Here is a 27,645-nt window from a genome sequence, read left to right on the forward strand (position 1 = left end):
AGACCTGCTACATGCACAATGGAGGACCTTCTTGCAGCAACACTAGAGGCACTCCAAGTGGCCAGCTACTGCTCAAAGGACATCTAATCAACTACCAAGCTTGCAAACTTCGTGTTTTGTTTGTTTGTCTGTTAAAAAATGCAATACAACTGTTTGGTTTGCTCCTGACACGATAAATAAATAAATAAATGTTGTGGTGAACCCCAACTATAAAATTATTTTATTGCTACTTCATAATTGCAATTTTGCTATTGTTAAGAATCGTAATGTAAATCTGTGATATGCACTGCTTTAAGGAGGGAGCCTCAGTTGCTGCCACTTGACTTCCTTCTCTTTGAAGCTCCTTATCAACTTCTCAAAGTGGCTTTCAGCACTTGGGGCTGTGAGCCAGAATTGTCGTTGCAGTCTTGTCGGAATTTTCTGAGTGCGAACCATTTTAGGAGATGCAGAAGAGTCTTTTGGCCATGGACGAGGAAGCGGCTCTCTAAGCTAATTATGGATTCAGGAATGTCTGCTAATGCTCTGTTGTGGTTGCTGATTTAAGACCTGGTGGTCACGGGCTTGAGTGTTTCCTCCCTTCCCTGTCTCCAGGCTCAAAAGAGATATGGGAGACCTGCAATCCATGACTGTGTCACAAACCAGAACAAGGCAGCTCCTTATCTTTTCCCTTTCTTTGACTCAGAGCTTCTTCCTGCAGCTCTGTTAATAAGTTCCCCAGTGAATGTGCCCACCTGCCTGCCAAAACTCTGATCCGGTTGCAGGAGGACTCCATTCACTGTACTCCACCATGGGGTTAATGGCAATTCCTGATCTCAATAGCTACATCTGGTCCGAGGTGTTAGCTTCTCCTCGAAAGCCACGTTGGGTATGTTTCGGGGATGCATTACACTTCCGACTGCAGCACACCATGGAACAGCCTGAGCTGTGTGTATCTGTGTTGTAACCTGACCTGCAAAAGCAGAGGAGCAGCTGTTCACACAAAGCTGCATGGTTGTCATCCTTTCCCCTGAGATCTGTTTCGAGTATGAATCCTTGTTGGGAGAGAGAACAACAGAGCAGCTGGAAACTGGCCCCAAAGTGTTCACAGAGTTATGGAACTGAGGAGATGAAAGGAGCCAAGGAATTGATTCAGTCATTTGTTGTAGAGTCACATGCACCTCCTGTCACCTTGCTCAAATTAGACCTGTTTGCAAAATGCTTTCTGCGGGTGATGAAATAGTTGTTCTCCGAGAAACCAAATAAACATGTAAGCAGATGGGTCAATCCATCTGTGTCTGTGTGTATATCTTAGACACAGTGATACCGAATTACAACAACGATAATTCGTGACAAATTTGGGCTCGGAAGATCTGTTCCCTATGACTGTGGCCACTGCAGCTAAGTCTGGCAAACATAAAAAAGACTGAGTGGGTATTTGTGCCAAATTTGGTCCAGTGAATGAAAATACATCCTGCATATCAGATATTTACTACAACAACAACAACAATAATAATACTTTATTTATACCCTGCTCCATCTCCCCCAAGGGGACTCGGTGCAGCTTACATGAGGCCACGCCCATCAATACAATCTATATAAATAAAAATGTAATGTTCGTTGGGGGATTAACAGAACTCAAAAACCACTGGACGAATTGACACCAAATTTGGACACAAGACACCTCTCAGGCCAATGAGTGACCATCACTCATAAAAATACCGAAAAACACAGAAGAAGAGACTTAAAAAGCCAAAAACCAAAAAATACATTACAACATATGCACAAAACCACATATATACACATATACACAAATATATATACACACACACAAAGCACATATACACAGACTGGGCCACAGCAATGAGTGGCAGGGGACGGCTAGTCTATATAAATAAAAATGTAATGTTCGTTTGTGGGATTAAGAGAACTCAATGTAATGTTCGTTTGTGGGATTAACAGAACTCAAAAACCACTGGACGAATTGACACCAAATTTGGAGAAAAGACACCTAACAATCCAATGTATGTCCTTCACTCAAATGATTTTGTCATTTGGGAGTTGTAGTTGCTGGGATTTCAATCAAAAAGCATTCTGAACCCCATCAATGATGGAATTGAACCAAACTTGGCACACAGTTCTTCCATGACCAACAGAAAATACTGGAAGGGTTTGCTGGGCAGTGTCATTTGGTTTTGGAGTTGAAGTTCACCTACATCCAGAGACTCAAACAATGATGGATCGGGACCAAATGCTTCACAAATACTCAATATGCCCAGATGTGAACACTGGTAGAGTTTGGGGAAAATAGAATCTTGAGATTTGGGAGTTATAGTTGCTGGGATTTATAGTTCACCTACAATCACAGAGCATTCTGAACCACACCAACAATAGAATTGGGCCAAACCTCCCACACAGAACCCCCATGTGGGCCACAGCAACGCGTGGCAGGGTATGGCTAGTAAAACAATATAACACTAAAACATAATAAAACCAAACAAAAATTTAAAAAATGCAAAAACAATATAATATACAACACAACAATATAAAATCAAGTATTAAAAACACAGAAGATTTCACTGGGCAGGGCCAGATTCAGGGATAAAAAAAATAATTTTTTTAAAAAAACTGGGAGATAGGACAGTGTAAATTGTAAGGAAGGGGACCTGGGAATGAGGAATCCATTATGATTCATAACAGGAGCAAAATGACAATTATGAAGTAGCAACAAAAATAATGTTATGGTTGAGGGTCAGCACAATATGAGGAACGGTATTAAGTGGTTGCAGCATTAAGAAGGTTGAGAAATACTGGGCTACAGGGACATAGCCGGACCCTTCTGCGATCTCGTCACTCTCCTCCAGGCATGAATGAGCATAGATCAGTGACTCTGTGATAGGTCTGGAAGGAGGAGGAAGGGAATGGCAACCTCCAGAGCAACCAAAACCAGACATAAGTTAGGCATAAATAGTCTTCATCCCTGCTAATCACAAAATCCCATCTCTTTGAGCCTGTGAGCTCTGTCTCCACTACAATATTAGTTTGGCCACAGCTCCTATAATCCTCAGCCAACACTAACATACCGGATGGGAGGTGTTGCCAAATGCTCCTAGAATATAGAATGGTGAGCAAAGCCAGGTTGGACTACTTACTTAGGTGACCCCTCATAGCCCGAGGATGATGATCCTGCAGATGTAGTGTCTTGGTGGTGGGGTTGTTGATGGCTGTGGAGCCCTATTCTTGATCTACATGTTCTCCCACAGTGAGAACATTGGTTTCCAGATGGAAGGCAGTCCCAGTCAGGATTGGCTTGACACACCTTTCTCTTGGCACATTTCTCCCTTTTGCCCTCCATTTGTGCCTCTTCGAATTCTGCAGCACTGCTCGTCACAGCTGGCCTCCAGTTAGAGCACTCAAGGGCCAGAGCTTCCCAGTTCTTGCTGTCTATGCCACAGTTTTTTAAGGTTGGCCTTAAGACCATCTTTACATCTCTTCTCCTGTCCACCAACATTGTGTTTTCCATTCTTGAGTTGGGAGTAGAGTAACTTCTTTTGGAGGCAGTGATTGGGCATTCGGACAATGTGGCCAGTCCAGCAGAGTTGATGACGTAGGAACATCGCTTCAGTGCTGGTGGTCTTTGCTTCTTTCAGCATGCTGACATTTGTCTGCCTATCTTCGCAAGCGATTTGCAGAATTTTTCAGTGGCAACACTGACAAAATCATTCCAGGAGTTGAGTGTGATGTCTGTAGACAGTGCAGGTGTATAGCAGGGTTGGGAGGACAATCGCTTTATAAACAAGCACCTTGGTATTCCTACAGATGTCCTGGTCCTCAAGCACTCTCTTCTTTATTTGAATGAATGCTGCACTCGCAGAGCTCAGGCAGTGTTGTATTTCAGCGTCAATATTGACTTTTGTGGAGAGGTGGCTGCCAAGGTAGCGGAAATGGTCAACATTTTCTAATGTTACACCATTAAGCTGTATTTCTGGCATTGGAGAGGGATTGGCTGGTGACTGCTGGAACAGCACTTTGGTTTTGTTGAAATTTAATAAGAGGCCGAGCTTCTCATATGCTTCTGCAAAGGTTTTTAGAGTGGCTTGTAGGTCTTCTTCTGAATGTGCACAGACCACATTATCATCAGCATATTGGTGTTCTATAAAAGATGTTGTGACCTTTGTTTTGGCTTTCAGTCTTCTGAGGTTAAATAGCTTGCCATCTGTCCAACAGGCTATTGTTTGCTACTGTTTTCACTCAGTGGGACACTTCCCATCAATAAGGTGGATTGTATGGACAAAGAGACCATTTTTGTATTTGTTGATTACATGTGCAGGTCACTTTTTGAGGTTTCCCTGGACTGAAAAATATTACTTTGTGCCAGGACTGTGCTGGCTGGGAAATTCTGGAGATTGCTATCCAGAAAAAGGAACATTGCAGAGCGCTGCCCCTCTATCCATTCTTTTCCAATGCCATCTTGCATAAACCGATTACAAATATTCAAAAACTTTCATCGCCATCAGCTTAAAGGTACCAGATCCCGTCTGATCTTGGAAGCTAAGCAGGGTCACAGCTCTGGTTCATACTTGGATGGGAGGCTGCTAATGAATACCAGGTGCTGTGGGCTCTATTTCAGGGAAAGAGACTAGCAAAACCACCTCTTGAGTGTCCCCTGCCTAAGAAAACCCTATGAAATTCATGGGGCCGCAATACACTGACAAGTGACTTAGAGGCATACATACATCCCACCATCACCTCCTTATCTTCCTTATCTCAATTCCTTTCTCCTTGCAGATTGTCTCTATTTCTATCCCTCTCTCTGTGCCGGCTATCCACTTGTCCAGACTCTCCCCTCCCTCTCCTCCTCTGGCCCTTGCTTAGCCAAGCTGGACAGATATAGCTCTTTTAATCTTCTCCAGACGTCAGTTCTTCCAGCCACCTGATCTTGATGCTCCTTTCAGACCCGTTGGTGTTGTTTGGGAAGCTGCCGGTGCTCAGGGCTGCTATTCCTGGTGCAATGTTGAATCCAAGGCCCCGCGGTTGCCACGGGCCTTTGATTTTGAGTAGCAGCCCCATACAAAAAGGTTCGCAAAATTCCATTTGAGATAGAAGGTTTTAAGAATAGTTTTTAAAACTAGAGGATGTCCAAATTCCACAGCCAGGAATGAATCTGAAACCTAATTCATACATGGTTTCTTGCTAGCCTTTTGTATGTTTCGGATTATATTGTTATTTTAATTTGCAAATTGTCTTGAGTTCCAATCTTGAAGAAAAGTGTTTTGTGTACATAACAACACAACAACAGTGATTAGGAGTAGATATTTTAAAGAAACAACGGACTGTTGACATGGTATAGGCCCATGGTGGGAATTAAGTAGCTGTCCGTATGTTGGACTACAAATCCCAGCAATTCTAGCTATTCTAGCAAGTGGTGCTGACTGTTGGGAATTACAATTCAACAGCCTGCAGAGTAGGGAGGGGAGAGCAGGCATGCTCAGCACATGGCAACGTGGTGTGCATGTGTGGGCGAGGGAGAGCATGCAAGGCTGGAGGGAGGCTCACACCAGCAAGTCCCTTCAAGGCATGAGGGTTCTGTGTCGGAAGTTTGGTCCAATTCTATCGTTGGTGGGGTTCAGGCGGCTCTTCAATTGTAGGTGAACTATAAATCCCAGCAACTACAACTCCTAAATATAAAGGTCTATTTCCCCCAAAATACCCCAGTGTTTACATTTGGACATAGCGTGTATTCATGCCAAGTTTGGTCCAGATCCATTGTTTGAGTCCACAGTGCTCTCTGGATGTAGGTGAACTACAACTCCAAAACTCAAGGTCAATGCCCACCAAATCCTTCCGATATTTTCCCTTGGTCATAGGAGTTCTGTGTGCCGAATTTGGTTCAATTCCATTTTTGGTGGAATTCGCAATGCTCTTTGATTGTAGGTTAACTATAAATTCCAGCAACTACAACTCCCAAATGACGAAATCAATCCCCCCACCCCACCAGTCTTCAAATTTAGGCATATCGGGTATTTGTGCCAAATTTGGTCCAGTGAATGAAAATATATTGTGCATATCACATTACGATTCATAACAGTAGCAAAATTACAGTTAGGAAGCAGCAATGAAAATAATTTTATGGTTGGGAGTCCCCACAACATGAGGAACTGTATTAAGGGGTCGCGGCATTAGGAAGGTTGAGAACCACTGATCCAGAGGGTCACATGATACCTATTGGTGGTAAAGATTAAGAAAACACAGGAGGTGGCAGCTGTTGTTCATTGCCCATACATTCCTTTCCTCCAAAGAGTTGTTAGACTGCACTTCCCATCATCCAAAACCAACATGGTTTAGAGAGCTGGTATAGAATTATTTTTAACGGAAGCATAAACAACCTCATAGGCTGCATGCAATCCCGTGGAACAATACTTTGCCTGTGCCTGCTCTAGCTACTAATACACTTCTAACAATATTATTACATCTTAGGCTCCAGAAGATGTAACACCAGCCTCACCCACTGCCTACAGTCTACAAAATTCAGATTCAGGCCTTGGAACAGAAGCAAGTCAAAACTCTAGCTACTGTGCATTAACAACAAGAGAAATAGAGACCAAGCAGTCTGAGAAGGAAGCTGTTCCCAGCCCGAAGTCCCGAGAACCAAGTGTGGTTGAGCCAAGGCAAAATGACAATCTTGCAGAGACTTCCCAAAATCATCCATCAGTCTCCTTTGTTATTTCGCAACCAGATGCAAAGAAGCATTTGGTTTCAGAAGAAGGTTTGGGAAGTCATGAAATCCAAGATACACAAGCTCCAAGTGATGACAAAGAGGAGCCATCTCATCCCAGATCACCAGCCCAGAAAACCAGTCTTGAAGCGAGGTCTACAGACTACTTGAACCGAGTTGTCCCTCAGACTGAAACAGCTAAGCCAGAAAAGGAAGAAAAAATATTGGAGTCTTCATGGGACAATAGGCCTGCCCTACAAACTGATTTGGGGCCTGAGGGTGAGAAACCGCCAGGAGTGACATCCGGACCATTACTGGTCCCAGAAGTTACCCTGAAAGCCCCAGCCGTTCCAGAGAGGCCTCATCGACGTCGGAGAGTGGATATGTCCCCGGTGCCCTGTGAATCCCAAGAAGCTGCACTGTCTTCTCCAGCTGAAGAAGACTCCATTGGAAGAAACCAATCTGTGGCCCATTTGCTGAGGGATGTTAAGAGAGAAATTGAAACTTGGCCACAAGTCCCAGAGCAACAAATCCATAGCTCTCCTGCAGCAGAGCTCCAGGTGGAAGAAAAAACCTCAACTTCTCCAGAGGTGGAAAAGGTTGAGCAAGAGGCTTCCCCTTTGGCCAATAAGTTAGTGGTCCAAGCTGGAGAAAGGGAGAAAACCTTTCCAGAGGAGGTGATAACCCAGGACATGCCACAACCCGAGAGTGCGATGGAGCAAGGTGAAACAGAGGCCAATTCCCAGAATGAAAACCTTGTGTCTTCCTTGAAGAACTATTTGCTTCTCCTCTTAAAGATGACAACAGAGAAGGATAAAGGCAAAGGCAAGATCAAACAAGAAGCGACGGAGGTGGAGGAGAAGCGCCCACCCAGCGCAATCCCAAAGCACATGTCGGATGTGGGCATTGCAGGGCTAACGCCCAGGACGTCAAGGAAGATCTTTGAGCGGGTTGAGAACAACCAGCTTTTCCAAAGTGCGGAGAACCTCCAGCTGACACCCAAGACTTCCAGGAGACTTACAGGAATGATCAACCAAGAGCTTCTTGTTTGCAAAGATGCCCTCATTGCTGAACCAGAGGTGCCACCATTTCCCCATGTGCCATCCATCGTGGTGGGGAGTGCCTCCAATGAACCGCCGGGTTCCCCTGATTTGTCTATGGAGGCTTCGAGTGAGCCACTAGTAGCTCTGCCCAGTGCCACCCCACAGGAGCTGGCCTCTGGAGCCCGTCGTAAAATATTCCTGCCCAAAGCCAAACAGGCTGAAGAAGCAGAGGGATCGGCTTTGGATGTCCAGACACCGCGTGGCAAAAGGGACAGCCCCACTGTGTCACCACAACAAGGCCGCAGGAGCACCGCGCTCCTGCAAGCCCCAATCCCGGCTTCCCCTCCAAGGGAGAAGCGCTCCCCGACCCAGTCCAGGAAGATGGCAACATTAGAGGTGCCAAAACTGTATGAGGAACCTGCTGAAGAAAAGAAGAGTGTGGCAGACAGCTGTTTAACGGTCCCAGAAAGTCTTCAAGAGAGTGTACCGGAAGTGCAAGTAGTCGAATCGCCAAAAGTTAATGATCGATTTAAAGGTGAGGAAGAATCCTTGTCCTGAGAAGGGGTCAGGGAGGTTTTTAAAGTTCAAAGGATGACTTTGTTCTTCTAGGACAGTGGTTCTCAACCTGTGGGTCCCCAGATGTTTTGGCCTTCAACTCCCAGAAATCCTAACAGCTGGTAAATTGACTGGGATTTCAGGAAGTTGTAGGGCAAAACACCTGGGGACCCACAGGTTGAGAACCACTGTTCTAGGAGGTTGGAGGGCCACACCTTCTAACTGCAGGTGGCTTCCATATCAGTGGGGCAGTAAATACATCCTTGATTGTACTTACAGTTTTGAAGTATAAATCTAAGGTGCTGAATATTGCCTCCAAACCAGTGGTTCCCAACCTGTGGTCCATGGACCACCAGTGGTCTGCAAGAACTAAAACATGGTCCGCAGCCTCATCATTACTACACAGTTGCAACGAGAGCGACTGGTCTTGCGAAACCCTCTTACAGTGCCAAAAAGGAAGGTTTTTAGGCTCTTTCTGAAAACCAACAGAGAGGGTGCAAATCTAATCTCCCCTTGGAGGGCATTCCACAAAGAGGGGGCCACTTCTGAGAAGGACCTCTGTTTCATCATCTTCAGTTGGAGAGCATCATGGACACTCAAGCATCCTAGCAATTCCCCACTTGATCTTAATGCTCTCCCCAGCATATATAAAGCAGTAGTTCCCAACCTGTGGTCCATGGGCCACTAGTGGTCCACAAGAATACAAATATGGTCCATGGCCTCACCGTTGCCTCAAAAACACATGGTAATGAGAGCAACTGGACTCTCGAAACCCTCTTACAGTGGCAAGGCAAAGGGGATGCTGGGAGGGGAGAGGCTGACTACTCATGAAAGATTACCACTACCACATCAGCTCTAGATTATTAAATATGGTTTTCTGTGGGCAAGCAGATGGTGACTACTGGATGGCATATGTTCTGTATCAGAAACTAGAGCTGATATGGTCTATCCCATGCAATTTTCTGAATAATCATCCAAATAACCAAACCAAATCTAAAGTTGACAAAAAACTGATTCGTAACCCCTTTGGTACTAATGTTGTAACGTGGTCCCAGTTCAATCAAAGTGGTCCCTGGTCAAAAAAAAAAAGTTGGGAACCACTGTTCTAGGAGGTTGGAGGTCCCACTCCCACACCTTTTAACTGCAAGTGGCTTCCATACCAATGTGGAGGTGAATACATCCTTGATTGTACTTACAATTTTGGAGTATAGATCTAAGATGCTGAACACTGCCTCCAAACTCAAGTTCCTTTCAGGCTTGGATTAAATAAAACACAGCGTGGATCCAATATTCCTTTGACGTGGAAGCAAGCAGCTTCCTTTATCCATCAATATCATTTCCCATCCCTCCCCATTGGCTTTTCAAAGCAACAATTGTACTTTTTCAAAAGACAATTTGATTGCATTTCCTAAAGGGTCTCATTATGACATTTAAAAGGCGAAAGGAAAGGGGGAAGACGTAGCTTTTCAATTGGAATTGTGTTTTAAACCACAGAGGTGGGTACTGATCTCTCTTTCTCCACCGACCACCATCTTTCTGCAGCCCCACAGGTGATCCGCAAGATCCGAGCAGAGCAGTTCTCAGATGCTTCTGGAAACCTGAAGCTTTGGTGCCAGTTCTTCAATATTTTGAGCGATTCAAAGCTGACGTGGTTCAGGGATGAGGTCCCAGTGGCAGAAGTCAAAAGGAGGTTAGTTGTGGACAAACTCCTCTTCTGAGGGGTGGGGTTTTCATACTTTGGGGAGCAACTGTCTAAAAATCATGCTGAATTTATTTACCATTTATTTACCATACTTGTGTCCTGCCTTTCTCACCCCTGAAGGGGGCCCAAGGCCTTACAGAGGCAACAATTCAATGCCACATGTATAGATATATCAATGAATAAACAAAAACATTAAAACCATCCAATTAAAACAACATAGCCCAGGTCATTTTCCAGAGCTAGTTCGAGTTGTCATTAAAATTAATTTACAGTCTCATTTTCCTTGCTCCCATTATTGACCAAAAACCTGATCCTAGAGCCAAGTTTGTAGGATTTTTTTGAAGGCCAGTCAGGAGGGAGCCGATCTAATTTTACTGGGGAGGGAGTTCCATAGATGAGGGGCCGCCACTGAGAAGGCCCTGTCTCTGGTCCCCACCAGTTGTGCTTGAGAGGAGGGTGGGACTGAGAGTAAGGCCTCCTCTGACAATCTTAGCCTCCGAAATGGATCACAGAGGGAAATATATTTGGACAGGTAAGCTGGGCCGGAACCGTTTAGGACTTTATAAGCTAAAGCCAGCACTTTGAATTGTGCTCAGTAGCATACTTGCAGCCAATGGAGCCGCTCCAGTGAGCAGTCTGGCTGCTGCCCATTGGACCACTTGAAGCTTCAGAACAATCTTCAAAGGCAACCCCACATTGAACGTGTTGCAGTAGTCTGTTTGGTATGTAACCAGAGCATGGACTACCATGGCTAAGTTTGACTTCCAAGGTACAGGTACAACTAGCACACAAGTTTTAATTGGGCAAAAGCTCCCCTGGTTACCTCTGAAACTTGGGGTTCCAGGCTCAGCCATGAGTCCAGGAGAACTCCCAAGCTGCGAACCTGTGTCTTCAGATGGAGTGTAACTCCATCCAATACAAGCTGTAACCCTATAGCCCATTCAGCCTTATGACTGATCAGGAGTACCTCTGTCTTGGCTGGATTCCATTTCAATTTGTTCGCCCTCATCCAGACCACCACAGCTGCCAAGCACCGGTTCAGGACCTGAATATCCTCCTTAGCAGCAGGTGGAAAGGAGTGATAGAGCTGAACATCAGATGCATACATTATAGAATCATAGAGTTGGAAGAGACCTCATGGGCCATCCAGTCCAACCCCATTCTGCCAAGAAGCAAGACAATTGCATTCAAAGCACCCCTGACAGATGATCATCCAGCCTCTGCTTAAAAGCCTCCAAAGAAGGAGCCTCTACCACACTCTGGGGCAGAGAGTTCCAGTGTTTTTAGCTGGGTGGTTGGTGGGTTTGGGGCTTTATTGGGAGCTTCAATGACTCCGTGGGCCACTCATCCCTGATTTACAGGCACCTTTCTTCTCTGGGTTGTTGTAGGTTTCCCTTGGTTGGCCCCTCTTCCTTTTTCCTTCCATTTCCCCAGCATCATTGTCTTCTCCAAGCTTTCCTGTCTTCTCATGATACTTCATCTTGGCCTCTACTATCCTTCCCTCCAATGAGCAGTCAGGCTTTATTTCTTGAAGTATGGACTGGTTGGTTCTTCTCGCGACCCAGGGCACTCTCAGGATTTTCCTCCAACACCACAGTTCAAAAGCATCTCTCTTCCTTCGCAAAGCCTTCCCTAAGGTCCAGCTCTCACATCCGTAGGTGACTATGGGGAATACCATTGCTTTAACTACGCAGATCTTCGTTGCCAGTGTGATGTCTCAACTCTTCACTATTTTATCGAGATTAGGCATTGCTCTCCTTCCAAAAACTAAGCGTCTTCTGATTTCCTGGCTGTAGTCTCCGTCTGCATTAATCTTTGCACCTAGAAATACAAAGTCTGTCACTGCCTCCACATTTTCTCCCTCTATTTCCCAGTTATCAACCAGTCTGGTTGCCATAATCTTGGTTTTTTGGATGTTCAGCTGCAACCCAGCTTTTGCATTTTCTTCTTTTACTTTGGTTAGAAGGCTCCTCAGCTCCTCTTCGCTTTCAGCCATCAAAGTTGTATCATCTGCATATCTAAGATTAATGTTTCTTCCAACAATTTTTACCCCAGCCTTGGATTCCTCAAACCCTGCACATCGCATGATATGTTCTGCATACAAGTTGAATAGTTTATATATCTATACCACAGATACAAAAACCCAATTTTCCTAGTTTCCAACAGACCTCACAACCTCTGAGGATGCTTGCCATAGATGCAGGTGAAACGTCAGGAGAGGATGCTTCTAGAACATGGCCACATAGCCCAAAAAACCTACAACAACCCAGTGATTCTAGCCATGAAACCCTTCAACGATACCTTTCTTCTCCTTACCCAAAAGCCTGACCTTCTGAATCCTTCTGGCCCTTGGATCTCACTGGCCTTAATTGAGGGATGGGCTTTTGCAAAGTGTTCTTGACTCTTCGATGGCGCAAAGCAAAATGAAAGACTCTGCCTTCTGGAGGTTTAAGAAATCCAAGGATGAGTGAGAATCAAGAACAGCCCAATGTTGCTGGCTTCAGCCAGATGGTTCTGTCTGGTGACACAGTGACCTTCAAAGAAGGGCAGGTTGCCTTTCACTTCTTGGCAGAAGGGGTGCCAAGAAAGCACTTTCCCCGTGGAGAATGCCATGCTGAATGTCTACATTCGCCCCCATCAGAGTAACTTTGAATGACATGAAGGTTGGTTTTTTTTTCGAGGAGGGGGAATGCTGGCAAGGTTGTAAAGCAAATGAAAGCAATATGGAAATACATCTGAGTAAAAGGTTAATCTGAGGTGAGGATATCATCTGAGTCTGTTTGCCACAGTGCGTAAAGGCAACCTTTCTCTCTCTCTCTCTCTCTCTCTGTGACTGTTGAAAAGTTTGCAGGAACTATTATCTCTTGCCATTAAAAACACACCGAAATTCCAAAAAACACAGCTTGCTATCAGTCAGCCTGTCTCAGAATAGTTGGAAACTTTAGCTCTTGAGATGTTTTGGATCACAACTCTCACAGGGGCATCTACATTGTGGATTTAATGCAATTCAACACTACTTTAACTGTCATGGCTCAATGTTATGGAAACTGGAGAGCTGTAGTTGAACATGTTCTTTAGCCTTTTCTGCCAAAGAATTCTCTGCCAGTGGGTTGCTGTGAGTTTTCCGTACATGTATGGCCATGGTCCAGAAGCATTATCTCCTGATGTTTCGCCCACATCTATGGCAAGCATCCTCAGAGGTTGTGAGGTTTCTTGGAAACTAGGCAAGGTTTATATATCTGTGGAATAAAGTCCAGGGTGGGAGAAAGGACGCTTGTCTGTTGGAAGGCAAGTGAGAAAGTTGCAATTAATCACCTTGATCAGTAGGTTGTTGTAGGTTTTTCAGGCAAAACTGCCATGTTCTATGCTTGCCATAGATGCAGGTGAAACATCAGGAGAGAATGCTTCTAGAACATGGCAATTTAGCCCGAAAAACCTACAACAACCCAGTGATTCTGGCCATTAAAGCCTTCGACAATACACCTTGATTAGCACTGCAAAGCCTTGCAGCTTCAAGACCTGGATGATTTCTGCCTGGGGGAATCCTTTGTTGGGAGGATTCTTTCTCCCACCCTGGACCTTCCAATACATTAAGCAAGGGAGGTTTATAAATCTGTGAAAGGTCCAGGGTGGGAGAAAGAATCAGGGCCAGCTAACACCTCCCAACAAAGGATTCAGAAATCAGCCAGGACTTGAAGCTGCAAGGCTTTGCAATGCTAATCAAGATGTATTGTCGAAGGCTTTCATGGCTGGAATCACTGGGTTGTTTTAGGCTTTTTGGGCTGTATGGCCTTGTTCTAGAAGCATTATCTCCTGATGTTTCGCCTGCATATGTGGCAAGCATCCTTTGAAGATGCCTGTCATAGATGCAGGCAATACGTCAGGGGAGAATGCTTCTAGAACATGGCCATACAGTCCGAAAAGCCTACAACAACCCACTCCCTTGCCTAGTTTTCAACAGACCTCACAACCTCTGAGGCCTGCCATAGATGTGGGTGAAACATTGGGAGAGAATGCTTCTGGAACATGGCCATACAACCTGGAAAACTCACAGCAACCCAGTGATTCCGGCCATGAAAGCTTTCGACAACACAGTGCTCTTCCAAATTACAATTCCCAGGAGTCCATAGAACTGAGCCATGGCATTTAAAGTGGTGCCAAACTGCATTCATTATATAGTGTAGATGCACCAGTAGTGGACTAGGAGCATGATGCTAGTGAAGACGGATAGACATTAGACACAGGGACACAAATATAGTACACTAGCTTGGGGACACAGCGCTGCCCGGGTTATTTGAGAAAGGCACTGTGTGCCAAGGCTGGTCTTTATCAGTTATTTATGTGGCTTGCAGTGGTCTCAGGAAGTTAGTGAAGGTACTGTGAGTCCCATCGTCCATGTTCCATCCTACTCCAAACAGCACCAGGATGTAGAGTGGGTAATGGGGGCTCTATGTGCCAAGTTTGGTCTTTATGGGTCATTGGATGGGGTTTGCAGCACTCTCAGGATATGAGTGAAGGTACTGCATGTCCCATCATCCATGGTCTGTCCCCCTTTAAACTGCACCAGGATGTAGAGTGGGTCACTGGGGCTCTGTGTGTCAATTTTGGTTTTTATCGGTCATTGGATGAGGGTCGCAGCACTCAAGAAGTGAGTGAAGGTAGTGCAAGTCCCATCATCCATGGTCCATCCTCCCCCAATGCGCACCAGGATGTAGAGTGGGTCATGGGGGCTCTGTGTGTCAAGTTTGGTCTATCAGTCATTGGATGAGGGTCACAGTGGTCTCAGGATGTGAGTGAAGGTACTCCAAGTCCCATCATCCATGGTCTGTCCTCCTTCAAATTGCACTGGGATATAGAGTGAGTCATGGGTGCTCTGTGTGTCAAGTTTGGTTTTTATCGGTCATTGGATGAGGGTCGCAGCACTCTCAAGAAGTGAGTGAAGGTAGTGCAAGTCCCATCATCCATGGTCCGTCCTCCCCCAATGCACACCAGGATGTAGAGCAGGTCATGGGGGCTCTGTGTGCCAAGTTTGGCCTTGATCTATCATTGGTGGGAGCCACAGTAGTCTGTGGTTGCCCAAGCGTTTTAAAGTACTACCTATCCCATAATCCGTGGTCCACCTCCCCCAAACTGTCTGTCCCCCTTTAAACTGCACCAGGATGTAGAGTGGGTCACTGGGGCTCTGTGTGTCAATTTTGGTTTTTATCGGTCATTGGATGAGGGTCGCAGCACTCAAGAAGTGAGTGAAGGTAGTGCAAGTCCCATCATCCATGGTCCATCCTCCCCCAATGCGCACCAGGATGTAGAGTGGGTCATGGGGGCTCTGTGTGTCAAGTTTGGTCTATCAGTCATTGGATGAGGGTCACAGTGGTCTCAGGATGTGAGTGAAGGTACTCCAAGTCCCATCATCCATGGTCTGTCCTCCTTCAAATTGCACTGGGATATAGAGTGAGTCATGGGTGCTCTGTGTGTCAAGTTTGGTTTTTATCGGTCATTGGATGAGGGTCGCAGCACTCTCAAGAAGTGAGTGAAGGTAGTGCAAGTCCCATCATCCATGGTCCGTCCTCCCCCAATGCACACCAGGATGTAGAGCAGGTCATGGGGGCTCTGTGTGCCAAGTTTGGCCTTGATCTATCATTGGTGGGAGCCACAGTAGTCTGTGGTTGCCCAAGCGTTTTAAAGTACTACCTATCCCATAATCCGTGGTCCACCTCCCCCAAACTGTCTGTCCCCCTTTAAACTGCACCAGGATGTAGAGTGGGTCACTGGGGCTCTGTGTGTCAATTTTGGTTTTTATCGGTCATTGGATGAGGGTCGCAGCACTCAAGAAGTGAGTGAAGGTAGTGCAAGTCCCATCATCCATGGTCCATCCTCCCCCAATGCGCACCAGGATGTAGAGTGGGTCATGGGGGCTCTGTGTGTCAAGTTTGGTCTATCAGTCATTGGATGAGGGTCACAGTGGTCTCAGGATGTGAGTGAAGGTACTCCAAGTCCCATCATCCATGGTCTGTCCTCCTTCAAATTGCACTGGGATATAGAGTGAGTCATGGGTGCTCTGTGTGTCAAGTTTGGTTTTTATCGGTCATTGGATGAGGGTCGCAGCACTCTCAAGAAGTGAGTGAAGGTAGTGCAAGTCCCATCATCCATGGTCCATCCTCCCCCAATGCACACCAGGATGTAGAGCAGGTCATGGGGGCTCTGTGTGCCAAGTTTGGCCTTGATCTATCATTGGTGGGAGCCACAGTAGTCTGTGGTTGCCCAAGCGTTTTAAAGTACTACCTATCCCATAATCCGTGGTCCACCTCCCCCAAACTGCACCAGGACGTAAAGTGGGTCTTGAGGGTTATGTGTGCCAAGTTTAGTCTAGGTCCGTTGCTCATGCAGGTCACAGAAAGGTTCACATACACTGCCCTCCCTCCACATACAAACATTCTCTTTTATTATATAGATAGATTTTTGAGACAGTTGGAATATGCACTTCTTTTGAACGTCAGCTCCCAGATTGTTCAGCCAGTCCTGGCTTTGTGAATTATTCCTCGCCATGAAAGAAACTTGTCACAGTCCAAGCTCACAGAGCCAGGCTGTTATCAAGAGAACAGATCCGGCCTGAAAACACTTATCTTGATCTGTCAAGAGGAAACGGAAACATAGAAAGTGCATCAAAGGGCTGTTTTGTCAGAGGGACCAACGAGATGTGTGAAATTGAGGGAATTGGCTGTTTTTGTGTAACGACGCGGAGATGTAACACGAGTGGGTCATTAACATAAAGCCTTCAGCGAGTGAGTGGGCCATTGGCTATCTAATTATCCACATAAATGTCCTTAACTTTCAGAGAAGACGTAATAGACTGGAGAAGAAACTCTTTAGGGGCAAATTGGAAACAGAAGTGGTTGACGGGTTTCTTTTGGAGAGTGTGGGCCTATGGCAGGCATGGGCAAACTTTGGCTCTCTAGGCGTTTTGGACTCCAACTCCCACAATTCCTAACAACCTACCGGAGAGCCAGTGACTGTGAGAGCTGTTCAGCAGTGGAACTCTCTGCCCCAGGGTGTGGTTGAGGCTCCTACTTTGGAGGCTTTTAAACAGAGGCTGGATGGCCATCACGAGGTCTCTTCCAATTCTATGAGGGTTTTGGTGCAGCTGGCTGGGAGTAAGCTGCATTAAGATCACTATTGACTGAAAGGTCATGAGTTCGAAGCCAGCCCGGGTCGGAGTGAGTGTCCAACCAATTTGTGTAGTTTGTTGTCGATCTTTGCAGCTTGCATCTGTCAAGTAGGAAATTTATGTACTGCCTACGGGGGGGGGGGGGGGGTAATTTAACTAATTTACGATGCCATAAAAATCTCCAGCAAGCCTGCAAACAATGAGGAAGTACTTCATCAGTGTCACAAATGGACAGTGAAGCACCATTTCCCCTGGTGGCCAGAATACCCTCATGAAAAGTCAAATTGCCTCTGTGTCCGTCTATATACGAGGGGTATTTTTAAGTAAGGTCCGTTTGAACATAAGTACACAACGAAAGTTTATTTCAAAAAAGTAAATTTATTTTCAGAAAGTACATACTTCACTCTATTTTTTGACATAGTTGCCAAGTTTGTTCAAACACTTATCATACCTCTGAACCAATTTTAAAATACCCTCTTCACAAATCCTCGCTTCAACTGAAGCCACCAAATCGTCTGTAATCAAAAAAGGGCGACCGGAGCGGTCCTCATCATGGACGTTGTCACGGCCATCTTTGAATTGTCGTACCCACTTACGCACTTTGCTTTCACTAATAACAGTATAACCGTACACTTCACAAATCTGTCGATGAATTTCTGCAGCAGGCAGGTTCCTTGCTGACAAAAACTATATCACTGAGTGAACCTCACATGCGTAGGGTGAGTTGATAGTCTTAAACATTTTTAAAGCACAGAACAGAACCATACAGGTTAGCTACAGAGTGGAAACTGAGCACAGTTGTTCCCGAGGCATCCCGGTACACGGTGCACGCGCTCGTTGCGGTATGCGCGCGAACTACTAGTGTCTACAACAAAACGGACCTTACTTAAAAAATACCCTTTATATGTTGTGTGTCTATGGCATTGAATGTTTTCCATGTATATGTACGTTGAAATCTGCCCTGAGTCCTCTGGAGGGTGAGAAGGGTGGAATATAAATGCTGTAAATAATAATAATAATAATAATAATAATAATAATAATAGTAATAATAATATCTTTCCAGTCTCTTCTTACATGAATGTGACTCTCTTCCAGTTCAGGGGACGAAGGTCAGGCAGCTCTGGCTATCGTACAAGTCTCCCAGAAGGACTGTGGTGTCTATCAGTGTACCATCCAGAATGAATATGGCACAGACGCCACTGACATGTTGCTGAGTGCTGAAGGTGAGACTCACGTCCTTTGCAGAGATACTCTCATCCAATGATGCTTGTGCAGCAGAGCTGGCAACGGTCTTGATCCAACATCTATCCTATTAGTTTAGCCTGTAGACATGCTACAGCAAATCTGGTATCATCAGTTTGTGTCTGATGTCTCTCCAGCCATGGCTGTTTGATGTGAAGCATGGAAGGGTTGCATAGACTGAGCTGCAGGCATTTGTGACTCTTTCTGAAGTAAGTGGAAACCCATCACTCATACATGCATCCCTTTTTATTTTTAGTGTTGTCAGGATTTGTCTTCAAAGAAGAAATAGAAGGTAAAGTGTGCCGAGGCGATGATGTGGTGAGTCTGTGCCCTCAGGTAACACAGTCCCATTCCACACTTGAATCCCACGTTCCCCTTTGGTATTGTTGGTCTCTCTGGCCAAAGACCATGGATTCTGGGACTCGGAAGTCTAAAATATCTGATGGGCCGGAAACTGAGAAACACTTCCTTTCCCTTTCTTTTTGCTTGAAGCAGAAATGTTCTCTCCTTGCATGGCCTCCACTTCTTGATGGGTCTTATCCCCATGCCTTTCCTTTCTTTCTCTTAGCCGGTGAAGAAATCGAGATGACGCCCATGGTCTTTGCGAAAGGTTTAGCTGATTCGGGTTTCTGGGGGGATAAGCTTTTTGGTCGGATCATGATGGAGGACCTGGAGGTGGGCCAAGGCTTCCTGCGCAAGGCCTGCCGAGCCCGAGCCATTTATGGCCTTGAGCCAGTCTTTGAATCTGGCCACACGGGCATCATCAAAATCCGTAACCTCATCACTTTTGGCGGGCGCAGCGAGAGCACCTTGGTGGAGAGGAACTATGATGTCACCATCCAGGTGGGTCAACGGAGATGAGCACCGGACCGTGGATGTATTGAATGGGGGAAGCACGCTTGTAGTAAACAAAAGACCCTAGATTTAATTCCTGACCTCTCTATGAATTTATTTGGCCTGGCATCCTTTTAGTCTTACTGTATTGTAACTATTTCATATCTGCATTTATGTTTGTGGCACCATTGCAGTGGCACAATGGGTTAAACCCTTTTCCCGGCAGGATTGCTGACCGATAGGTCAGCGGTTTGAATCTGGGAGAGCGGGTTGAGTTCCCTCTGTTAGCTCCAAGAAAGTTACGGATTTCTACAAGAGAGCAAGACTCCTGTATAACCATGTTGATGGGGAAGTGGAACCGGATTTAATGCCCCGGCCCTCCGTCTCCCGAAAAGAGACGCGTCCCTTACCTTTCACTTCACAGAAGTGAGCATGGACAGACCTCATCTACCTAACACCTTTGATCATATTCTGAACGTGATTGCAAATTGTGCGGACTGTCGTCAGCTCTTTTATGTTACCCCACCATTTGTCAACATGCAGCTTCCTGCACTTCTTCCCCAAAAGAGAGCTCCACACTGATATGGTTGAAGTCCCACCAGAGGTTTCCTTTGGGGCCCTTGACAATGGCTGTTCGGGGCAGTGTCAGCTTTCTCAGAGATGTCAACAGTCTGGTTGCTGAGAATGGTCTTCATTTTGAACCCTTGATTGTCATGGGGTGTCTACACCACTCAAGTGCCTCCGCTCTTGAGATAGAACCGGATTTAATGCCCCGGCCCTCCGTCTCCCGAAAAGAGACGCGTCCCTTACCTTTCACTTCACAGAAAGCCTGTCAGCTCCAGCTCCTCAGGCTGGAACATGAGAGAAGCCTCGGACAAGGGCGGTAAAACATCAAAACATCCAGGCAATGTCCTTGCAGACAGCCAATTCTCTCACACCAGAAGCAACTTGCAATTTCTCAAGTTGCCCCTGACACGACCAAAAAAAAAAAAGTCAGTGGTTTGAATCCAGGAGAGCGGGGTGAGCTCCTTTTGTCAGCTCTGGCTCCCCATGCGGGGACATGAGTGAAGCCTCCCACAAGGATGGTAACGTCCACAACGTCCTTGCAGGCAGGCAATTCTCTCACGCCAGAAGTGACTTGCAGTTTCTCAAAAAAAAGTGACAGTAAATGCCCCCAAATGTATCTTAAAAACATGGTACCACCCAGCTTCCTCCCGCCAGCAAGCCGCAAAGGAATTGTGAGTTCAGTGCTCATTCAGTAGTATCACAGAACTCGGCCCCTCCAAACAGCCGCCTGGACTTTGAGGTGGACTTTGGTGTCAACTTGGAAGATGCAGCATAGTCATGACATCATAGCTATGTATCCAATGTAGGATCTCAGCCTTAAATATTTATATCCCACCTTGTATCTAAAAACCTGAAGGCACTGTCCAAATAGCAATAATATGAAAAGACTAAAAATATATGCACTCATGGGTCACCTAAAATCAGTCATTTAAAATAATATTTACTATAGTATATGTGTCACCCCATTTGAGTTTTCTAGCAGTCCTTCCACTTTTTATTACCTTCTTATCTTATTTCTCTGGCACCCCCTTTCTCACCACCACCACCACCACTATTACTACTACTACTACTTATTATTATTATTATTATTATTATTAGAGCCCCCATGGCACAATGGGTTAAACCCTTGTGCCAGCAGGACTGCTGATAAATAGATCAGCGGTTCGAAACTGGGGAGAACGGGTTGAGCTCCCTCTGTCAGCTCCAGCTCCCTATTTGGGGACTTGAAAGAAGTCTCCCACAAGGATGGTAAACATCAGACATCCAGGCGTCCCCTGGGCAACGTCCTTGCAGGTGGCCAATTCTCTCACACCAGAAGTGACTTACAGTTTCTCAAGTTGCTCCTGACATGAAATATGATGATGATGATGATGATGATGATTATTATTATTATTATACCCCACTTTATCTCTCCAAAAGGAGACTCAAAGTGGCTTAACATAAAAGCATTAGCATGCACTTTAAAATATACCGATATGCAAATATCTGCACTGATTCCTTGCTAGTAATTTGGGCCAAACCTTCGGATAGCTCACCTCACCCCCTCTTTGGTTGCTAAGCACTGGAGTGGACTGTATTGGTCTGTGGTTGTCTGATTCATGTGCTCATATTTTCTGCATGACATCTCCCGCTTACTTTCTGCCTGTCCTTGGAAGGCACCATCACAACCACGTTGTCATGCCCAGAGCAGATTTTCCACTCTGAGAAAAGAAATATATTAATATAGCCAGCATTTATTAATATATCCTGCGGTGGTATTGGAGGAGGGCGTTCAGGGAGGTCGAAGCCATTTTTAAAATCTCTTTTTGAAAAACCAACAACATTATATCATCATTTTCTGATGCACAAACCTCTTTGTTGACCTTTTCCTTCAGGTCTCTGTATCTCCTGACTTAGAATCATAAAATCATAGAGTTGGAAGAGACCTCATGGGCCATCCAGTCCAACCCCATTCTGCCAAGAAACAGGAAAATTGCATTCAAAGCACCCCTGACAGACGGCCATCCAGCTTCTGTTTAAAGGCTTCCAAAGAAGGAGCCTCCACCACACTCCAGGGCAGAGAGTTCCACTGCTGAATGGCTCTCACAGTCAGGAAGTTCTTCCTAATGTTCAGATGGAATCTCCTTTCCTTTGGTTTGAAGCCATTGTTCCATTGCGTCCTAGTCTCCAGGGCAGCAGAAAATAGTATATGGACTTCCTCTCACATACTTATCCATGGCCCTCATCAAGTCCCTCTCAGCCTTCTCTTCAGGCTAAACATGCCCAGCTCTTTAACCCACCCCTCATAGGGCTTGTTTTCCAGACGCTTTATCATTTTAGTTGCCTGCCTCTGGACACATTCCAGCTTGTCAATATCTCTCTTCAATTGTGGTGCTCAGAATTGGACTTGGGAATTATTATCATCTGAAGAATGTGGAAAAATTATTTACTTTTCCAACCGATAATTATTTGTTCTTCTACGTGATCCCCTGTGAAATGCACACATGTGTGTGGATTTCACAAGTTATCACTTGAAGAAACATAGTTACAGGTAAGCAGCCCATCCTTCTTCTCTGTAGTCACCTGTGAAATCCACACATCTGTGTGGATTTCAAAGGTGACCACTCGAAGAAACATGGTTACAGGCAAGCAACCCATCCTTACATTCATTGTCTTCGTGGACCTCAACACAGAATGCATAGTTATTCTAATTTTTCTCTTCCCAACAACTGTTTGACATAGGTCAGTCTAAAAGAGAGTGACTTACTTCAGGTCCACCCATGGATCTTCATGGCCAAATAGGGATTTGAACCCTGTGCAGATTGGTTGTTCTAATCACTATACTGTGCCATGCTCAAGTGCTTCTGCCCTCTGAAAAGTCAAGAAGGGTTTTGTTTCTTTATGTCCTGCAGGAGTGTAAGATTCAGAATTCGAGCCGGGAGTACTGCAAGATCTTTGCTGCAGAAGCCCGAGCTGTCTCCGACTTTGGACTGGTGCCTGAGTAAGTTCTACCAGTCTATTCCAAGGGTGGGAGCATCCCAGCCAAAATGCGGTGATGTCACATAGCTAGCATTTTCATAAAGCAGGTGTATGTAACTGTGCTCACATGAGTGCTCAGGAGACCTTAGAGTACTATTTTTCATGTGCTCCCAACTTCCAGCTTTGCTTTAGCCCAGCTGGTAAATCACCAGCAATGATAAGATGTACCAACTGAAAGGTTGCCCCGGGTTGGCATGAGCACCTGACTGTCAGCCCAGCTTACTGTTTACCTAAGCAGTTCAAAAAAAGCTTGAGCTGTAAGTAGAAAAATTAGGTACCGCTAAACAAGCAGAGGGAGGTATTTTACGACACCATAAAGAAAAGATCAGAAAATGCCCGGTGACCAAAAGGAAGGAGGAAGTCTTGACGGCTCTTTGTCATAGAGGATGGAGTGACAGCACCCCCCTGTTACTAGATTTGAGCACAACCTCTAAGGCCTCAAAAAAGCTGGATGTTGACACAACATACCTCCTTTCTGTTCTGTCTCTCTCTGTCCTGTCTATCCAAAACTGCATTGAATGTTTACCGTGTATGTATATTGTGATCTGCCCTATCTGGGGAGATATAAATAAAGCATTGTTGTTGTTGTTGTAACAACAACAACAACAACAGCTACACATTCACGGGGACATTATTGCCATGTCTGTATCTCTCTTGGACCATTTTATCTCCAAGAGGGTTTTTGTTAACAAAAGGAAATGATCACAAGACACTTCCTGTTTTAGAAAAAGGCTGGTGGGGACTGTAGCCCCAAAACTTCCAGTAACCATTCCAAGCTATGTCTTGGGCTCTGAGGTTGGAAAAATGCGGAGCTACCATTCCTTCAAATGTCCTTCAAATGCCGAGCTACCATTCACTGACATAAACATTTATATTTGTACACAGAATCATCCCTCTTTACTTGATTTACCGCCCGGCCAACAATATCCCTTACGCAACCATGGAGGAGGATCTGCCCGGCCAGTTTGAGCGCTACTGCAGACGGGAGCGGGATGGGGGCAGCCTGGCCCCAACCGACCCCTCTGAAGTGGGACAGAAGTGCTGTGCTTTCCAACATTGGCTCTACCAGTGGACAAACGGCAATATCTTGGTGACCGATTTGGAAGGTGAGACTCTCCAAAGGCAGTGCCCTTCCAAATATAATGCTGCCCCCTTTTTCATCCACACACCCCTGGAAAGGATAAAAAATGTGCCAATTATACAATGAAATATAGTAGCTCATTTTCTAATCTTTGTTTTCCTGGTAGGTGTTGGATGGAAGGTTACCAACGTGAAGATTGCTACCAAAACAAAGGGGTAAGTGACCAGCTGGCCATAAGTAATGTTTCAGGGTATTCTTATTATCTGTTAGTGTCAAATGGGGTCAAAGGTCCCCTTTAAGTGTCATTCTCCACAGGGACCAAAGGCTTCTTATTCTACTTCTAAGGCAGGTATGGGCAAGCCCAGGATGTAGCCCCTTGGGCTCTTCTCTCAGGCCCTCCTCTCTCTCACCATCCTATTCTTCCTTCTCTCTTTCCTTCCTGCTTTCTTCTCCCCTTTCCCTCTTTCTCCCTCCCTTCTCCCTTCCCTTCCACCCTTTCATCCTTTCTTCCTTCCCTCTTTCCTCCCTCCTTCCCTCTCTCCCTCTTTTCCTTCCTTTCCTTCCTCTTTGTCTTTTCTTCCTTCTTTCTCCCCGGCTCTTTCTCCCTTGCTCCATTTGCATCAACCCTTCTTTCCATCCTTCTCTCCCTCCCTCCTTCCTTTCCTCCCTCCTTTCCTCCCTCCATCCTTTCCTTATTTCCTTCCTCCTTTCCTCCTGGAGGATATTTAGCTGAAAGAAGAGATGGTTGAGAGGGAACATGAGAAACATATTTCAAGATTTTTGAGGAGGAGGAATAATGACTTTCGGCTGCTCTAGAGACCAGGGCACAAGAGAGCAATGGTTTCAAATGGCAGGGAAAGAGATTTGACTGAAAAGATTAGGAAGAACTTCCTGGAGAGTGGCCTAAGCTGCCTGGGAGTGTGGTGGAGTCTCCTTCTCTGAAGGCTTTTCCACAGAGGGTTTCTATTGGGAGTGCTTTGATTGTGCCTTCTTCCATGACAGAGAGTTGGACTGGATGGCCTTTGGAGGTCTCTTCCTACTCTAGGATTCTATGTCAGAAATAGGCAGTACAGGGTCTCTTGGATACACTTTTTCTCTCCTGTCCACCATCTCATCCTGACCAAAACCAACCTTTACCTTTAACCTTAACATAATGTGGCATGGTGATGTTTTTATCCTACTTGTATTATCGTATTGTATTGTTTTATCATTTGTATTGGTGTGAAATGATCAGTGGAGGTTGAGCTGGATAACCCTTGTTTTCCAACTCCATGATGCTGTGATCTATCTACAAAGGGTCATTGAGAATACTTGAAATAGGCATGGAAACAGAGAAGCAGGACAACAGCACTGCTATTACGATCTCCATTTCGTCTCTGGGAGTCAGTACAGACGGATGAGGAAATAAAGATTTGTTGAATATGTAAAAAAAAGAAAAAAAAGACCAAGACCAACCCTTTTAGGATCCAAACATTTCAAGTGTTTCCTTCACTTTCTGCCTCCAAAAGAGAAGGGGAAGGGGAGGAAAGGGCAGGGACTTGGGGAGAGCCCCTCCCTCATGGTTCACCCACCCCATTCCAACCTGCCATGTGGCCCCCAAGTTAGAAAGTTTGCCCATGCCTGTTCTAAGGGCCTTTTTGTAGCAGGTGGAGAATGAAGGATATTGGAGAAGTATATGGCTGTGCTCGGTAGCTAAATGCAAACTGTTGACATCATCCATGGATGTATCCATGGATGATGTCAACAGTTTGCATTTAGCTACAGAGCACAGCCATATACTTCTGCTTACCACATCGTAAGCAGACATTTCTCAAGTGATAGCTTGCTCTGATGCCTGACCCTTTCCCTGTTTTCAGGTACCAAGGTCTGAAGGAGAGCTGTAGTCCCAACCTGCTCGACCACTTTGTTGCTTCTCATCAGTGCAACCACTATTGCGAGCTCCTGGCCCTCAAGCGCCTGGAAGTGCCTCAGCCACCCCCGAAAGGGAAGGGCTCTCGGAGCCCCAACATGGCCAGGAAGACCTCCTCAGCCCAGTCCAGCCCGCAGCTCCCAAAGAAGGGCCAGTCTAGCCCACAGTTCCCAAAGAAGAGCCTGGCCAGCCCCCAGGCTTCCAGGAAAGGCTCTGTGAGCCCCAGGAGCGCCCGTAAAAGCTCTGACAGTGCTGCCTCGGAGCCACACTCGGCAGCGAGGCCACTCCGAGGAGGAGAGGACAGTGCCAAGGGCAGCCAGCTGCAGTAATGGCCGTGGGGATTCATGTAGACCACGTGTATTGCATGGGGAGGGGATCCAACTGCCCTGCTCACATCTTCTCTCCTGGGCCCTCCTTTCAATGTGTGAGGTCTGTTGTGTGGTGTTTGAGGGAGGGAAGGGCTGTGCTGACCCTACCGGCACACGGCTCTCTGGGGAACTTGGGAATGGGTTATTGGGAGGTGGGAGGAAAAGAAAAGACTGTGAGAAGGCAGCCATATTGTCTCTTGTCTGATCCGTACTGCCTTGCAGTGGGGTGTTCGCATACCAGCAATACCGGCATATGAGGCAGTCTCCTCGTGTGCCCACGTGGCTTTGCTGCACCCGCTTTGTGTGCAGTAGATGTTTGTATTTTGAAGCCCTCTTGCTTCTCATTGGGATAATGTCGAAGGCCAGACAACTGGACTGACAAGCACACTAGCACTCTGTTTTGGACTCTGTGCAGATATGACTCCGATGCTCAACTCTTTTGTCTCTCACGTCTTTCCCCCTGGTTGTGTCAAGCATGACCCCTACGAGGCCTTTCCACCATTTTTCACTCACTGCCCATTAACTAGCACTCCTCCCACTGGCACATCAAGAAGAAAAATAATGACGGACATCCCCCCCACCCCCCACCTCCCAGTTTTCTTGATGTAGTTATATTTGAGTAGGCTGGAATGGAAATGCCAAGGCTAGGGCAATTGAGCCTCATGGAAGGCTAAAGCCAATTCTGGTCCACTTCAGATGCTTCTGACCTCAACTTCCATATCTATGTAAATCCCAAAATATTGGTAATGTGCCAAGCTTGAACAAGATTAGATGAGGAACATGGCGAAATCCATGCTCTCCATGCAACATAACCCAGGAATCCTACTAGATAACGTGGTTTCATGTATCCCTAGCCTGCTCATGATCTCACACACAATCATACCGTTGCTTGGGCCACTGCTGTGATGTTGAAACATCTCTTGCTTAGCACAAGATCCCACGTTTTCCTTGAAGCAGCTCTTTCAAATGTTACTTACCACCATCCCCTGACACTGACTTTCTGTAGCCATGGTGGCTACCAGCATGTAGCGCCATCAGGGAACTTGGAGAACCTTTTTGGACTTACAGCTCCCAGAATCACACCAGACAGCTTGACCATTGTAGGTTGGAATCACCTGGTGCGGTTGGGCAGGAAACTTGGCTTTTATCACATGGCCACACTAGTAGTAGCTAGAAGGTTTCATTTATGTTCATTGTCGTCATCATAATCACATACTGAGCGCCTTTCAAGGAGTTTGTAAGAATACAGGAGTTGGCTCTTCCCCTAGTAAGTAGGATTTCCTGTGTAATTTATTGTATTTCCAGAGATTTGACATAAATATTCCTGCCTTGTATTCATTCTTGGTGGTCGGAAAGGTTTAAGAATGGAGTTAAAATCTGGCTGTAGAAGGCTCTGGTCTGAATCATCTTCCAGGAACATAGACACTTGGTTGTTGTAGGTTTTTCGGGCTATATGGCCATGTTCTAAAAGCA

At 45.8% G+C, this 27,645-nt stretch overlaps 1 protein-coding gene across 2 annotated transcripts in view; it reads left to right on the plus strand.

Annotated features, from left to right (window-relative positions):
- The window catches only part of ALPK3 (alpha kinase 3), a 66,102-nt gene extending 38,596 nt beyond the window's left edge, over nucleotides 1-27,506 (plus strand). For both annotated transcript variants that reach the window (XM_060755911.2, XM_067471393.1), the window contains 9 exons: nucleotides 6,454-8,269; nucleotides 9,832-9,979; nucleotides 18,249-18,376; nucleotides 18,652-18,687; nucleotides 18,964-19,238; nucleotides 22,688-22,776; nucleotides 23,700-23,920; nucleotides 24,062-24,110; nucleotides 25,752-27,506. In XM_060755911.2, coding sequence (XP_060611894.2) covers nucleotides 6,454-8,269; nucleotides 9,832-9,979; nucleotides 18,249-18,376; nucleotides 18,652-18,687; nucleotides 18,964-19,238; nucleotides 22,688-22,776; nucleotides 23,700-23,920; nucleotides 24,062-24,110; nucleotides 25,752-26,133 — 3,144 coding nt within the window. In that variant the 3' untranslated portion in view covers nucleotides 26,134-27,506. The remainder of the gene's footprint in view (nucleotides 1-6,453; nucleotides 8,270-9,831; nucleotides 9,980-18,248; nucleotides 18,377-18,651; nucleotides 18,688-18,963; nucleotides 19,239-22,687; nucleotides 22,777-23,699; nucleotides 23,921-24,061; nucleotides 24,111-25,751) is intronic.
- The last annotated feature ends 139 nt before the right edge of the window (nucleotides 27,507-27,645 follow it).

The sequence above is a fragment of the Anolis sagrei genome, chromosome 9, assembly GCF_037176765.1.
Source record: "Anolis sagrei isolate rAnoSag1 chromosome 9, rAnoSag1.mat, whole genome shotgun sequence".
NCBI lineage: Eukaryota > Metazoa > Chordata > Lepidosauria > Squamata > Dactyloidae > Anolis > Anolis sagrei.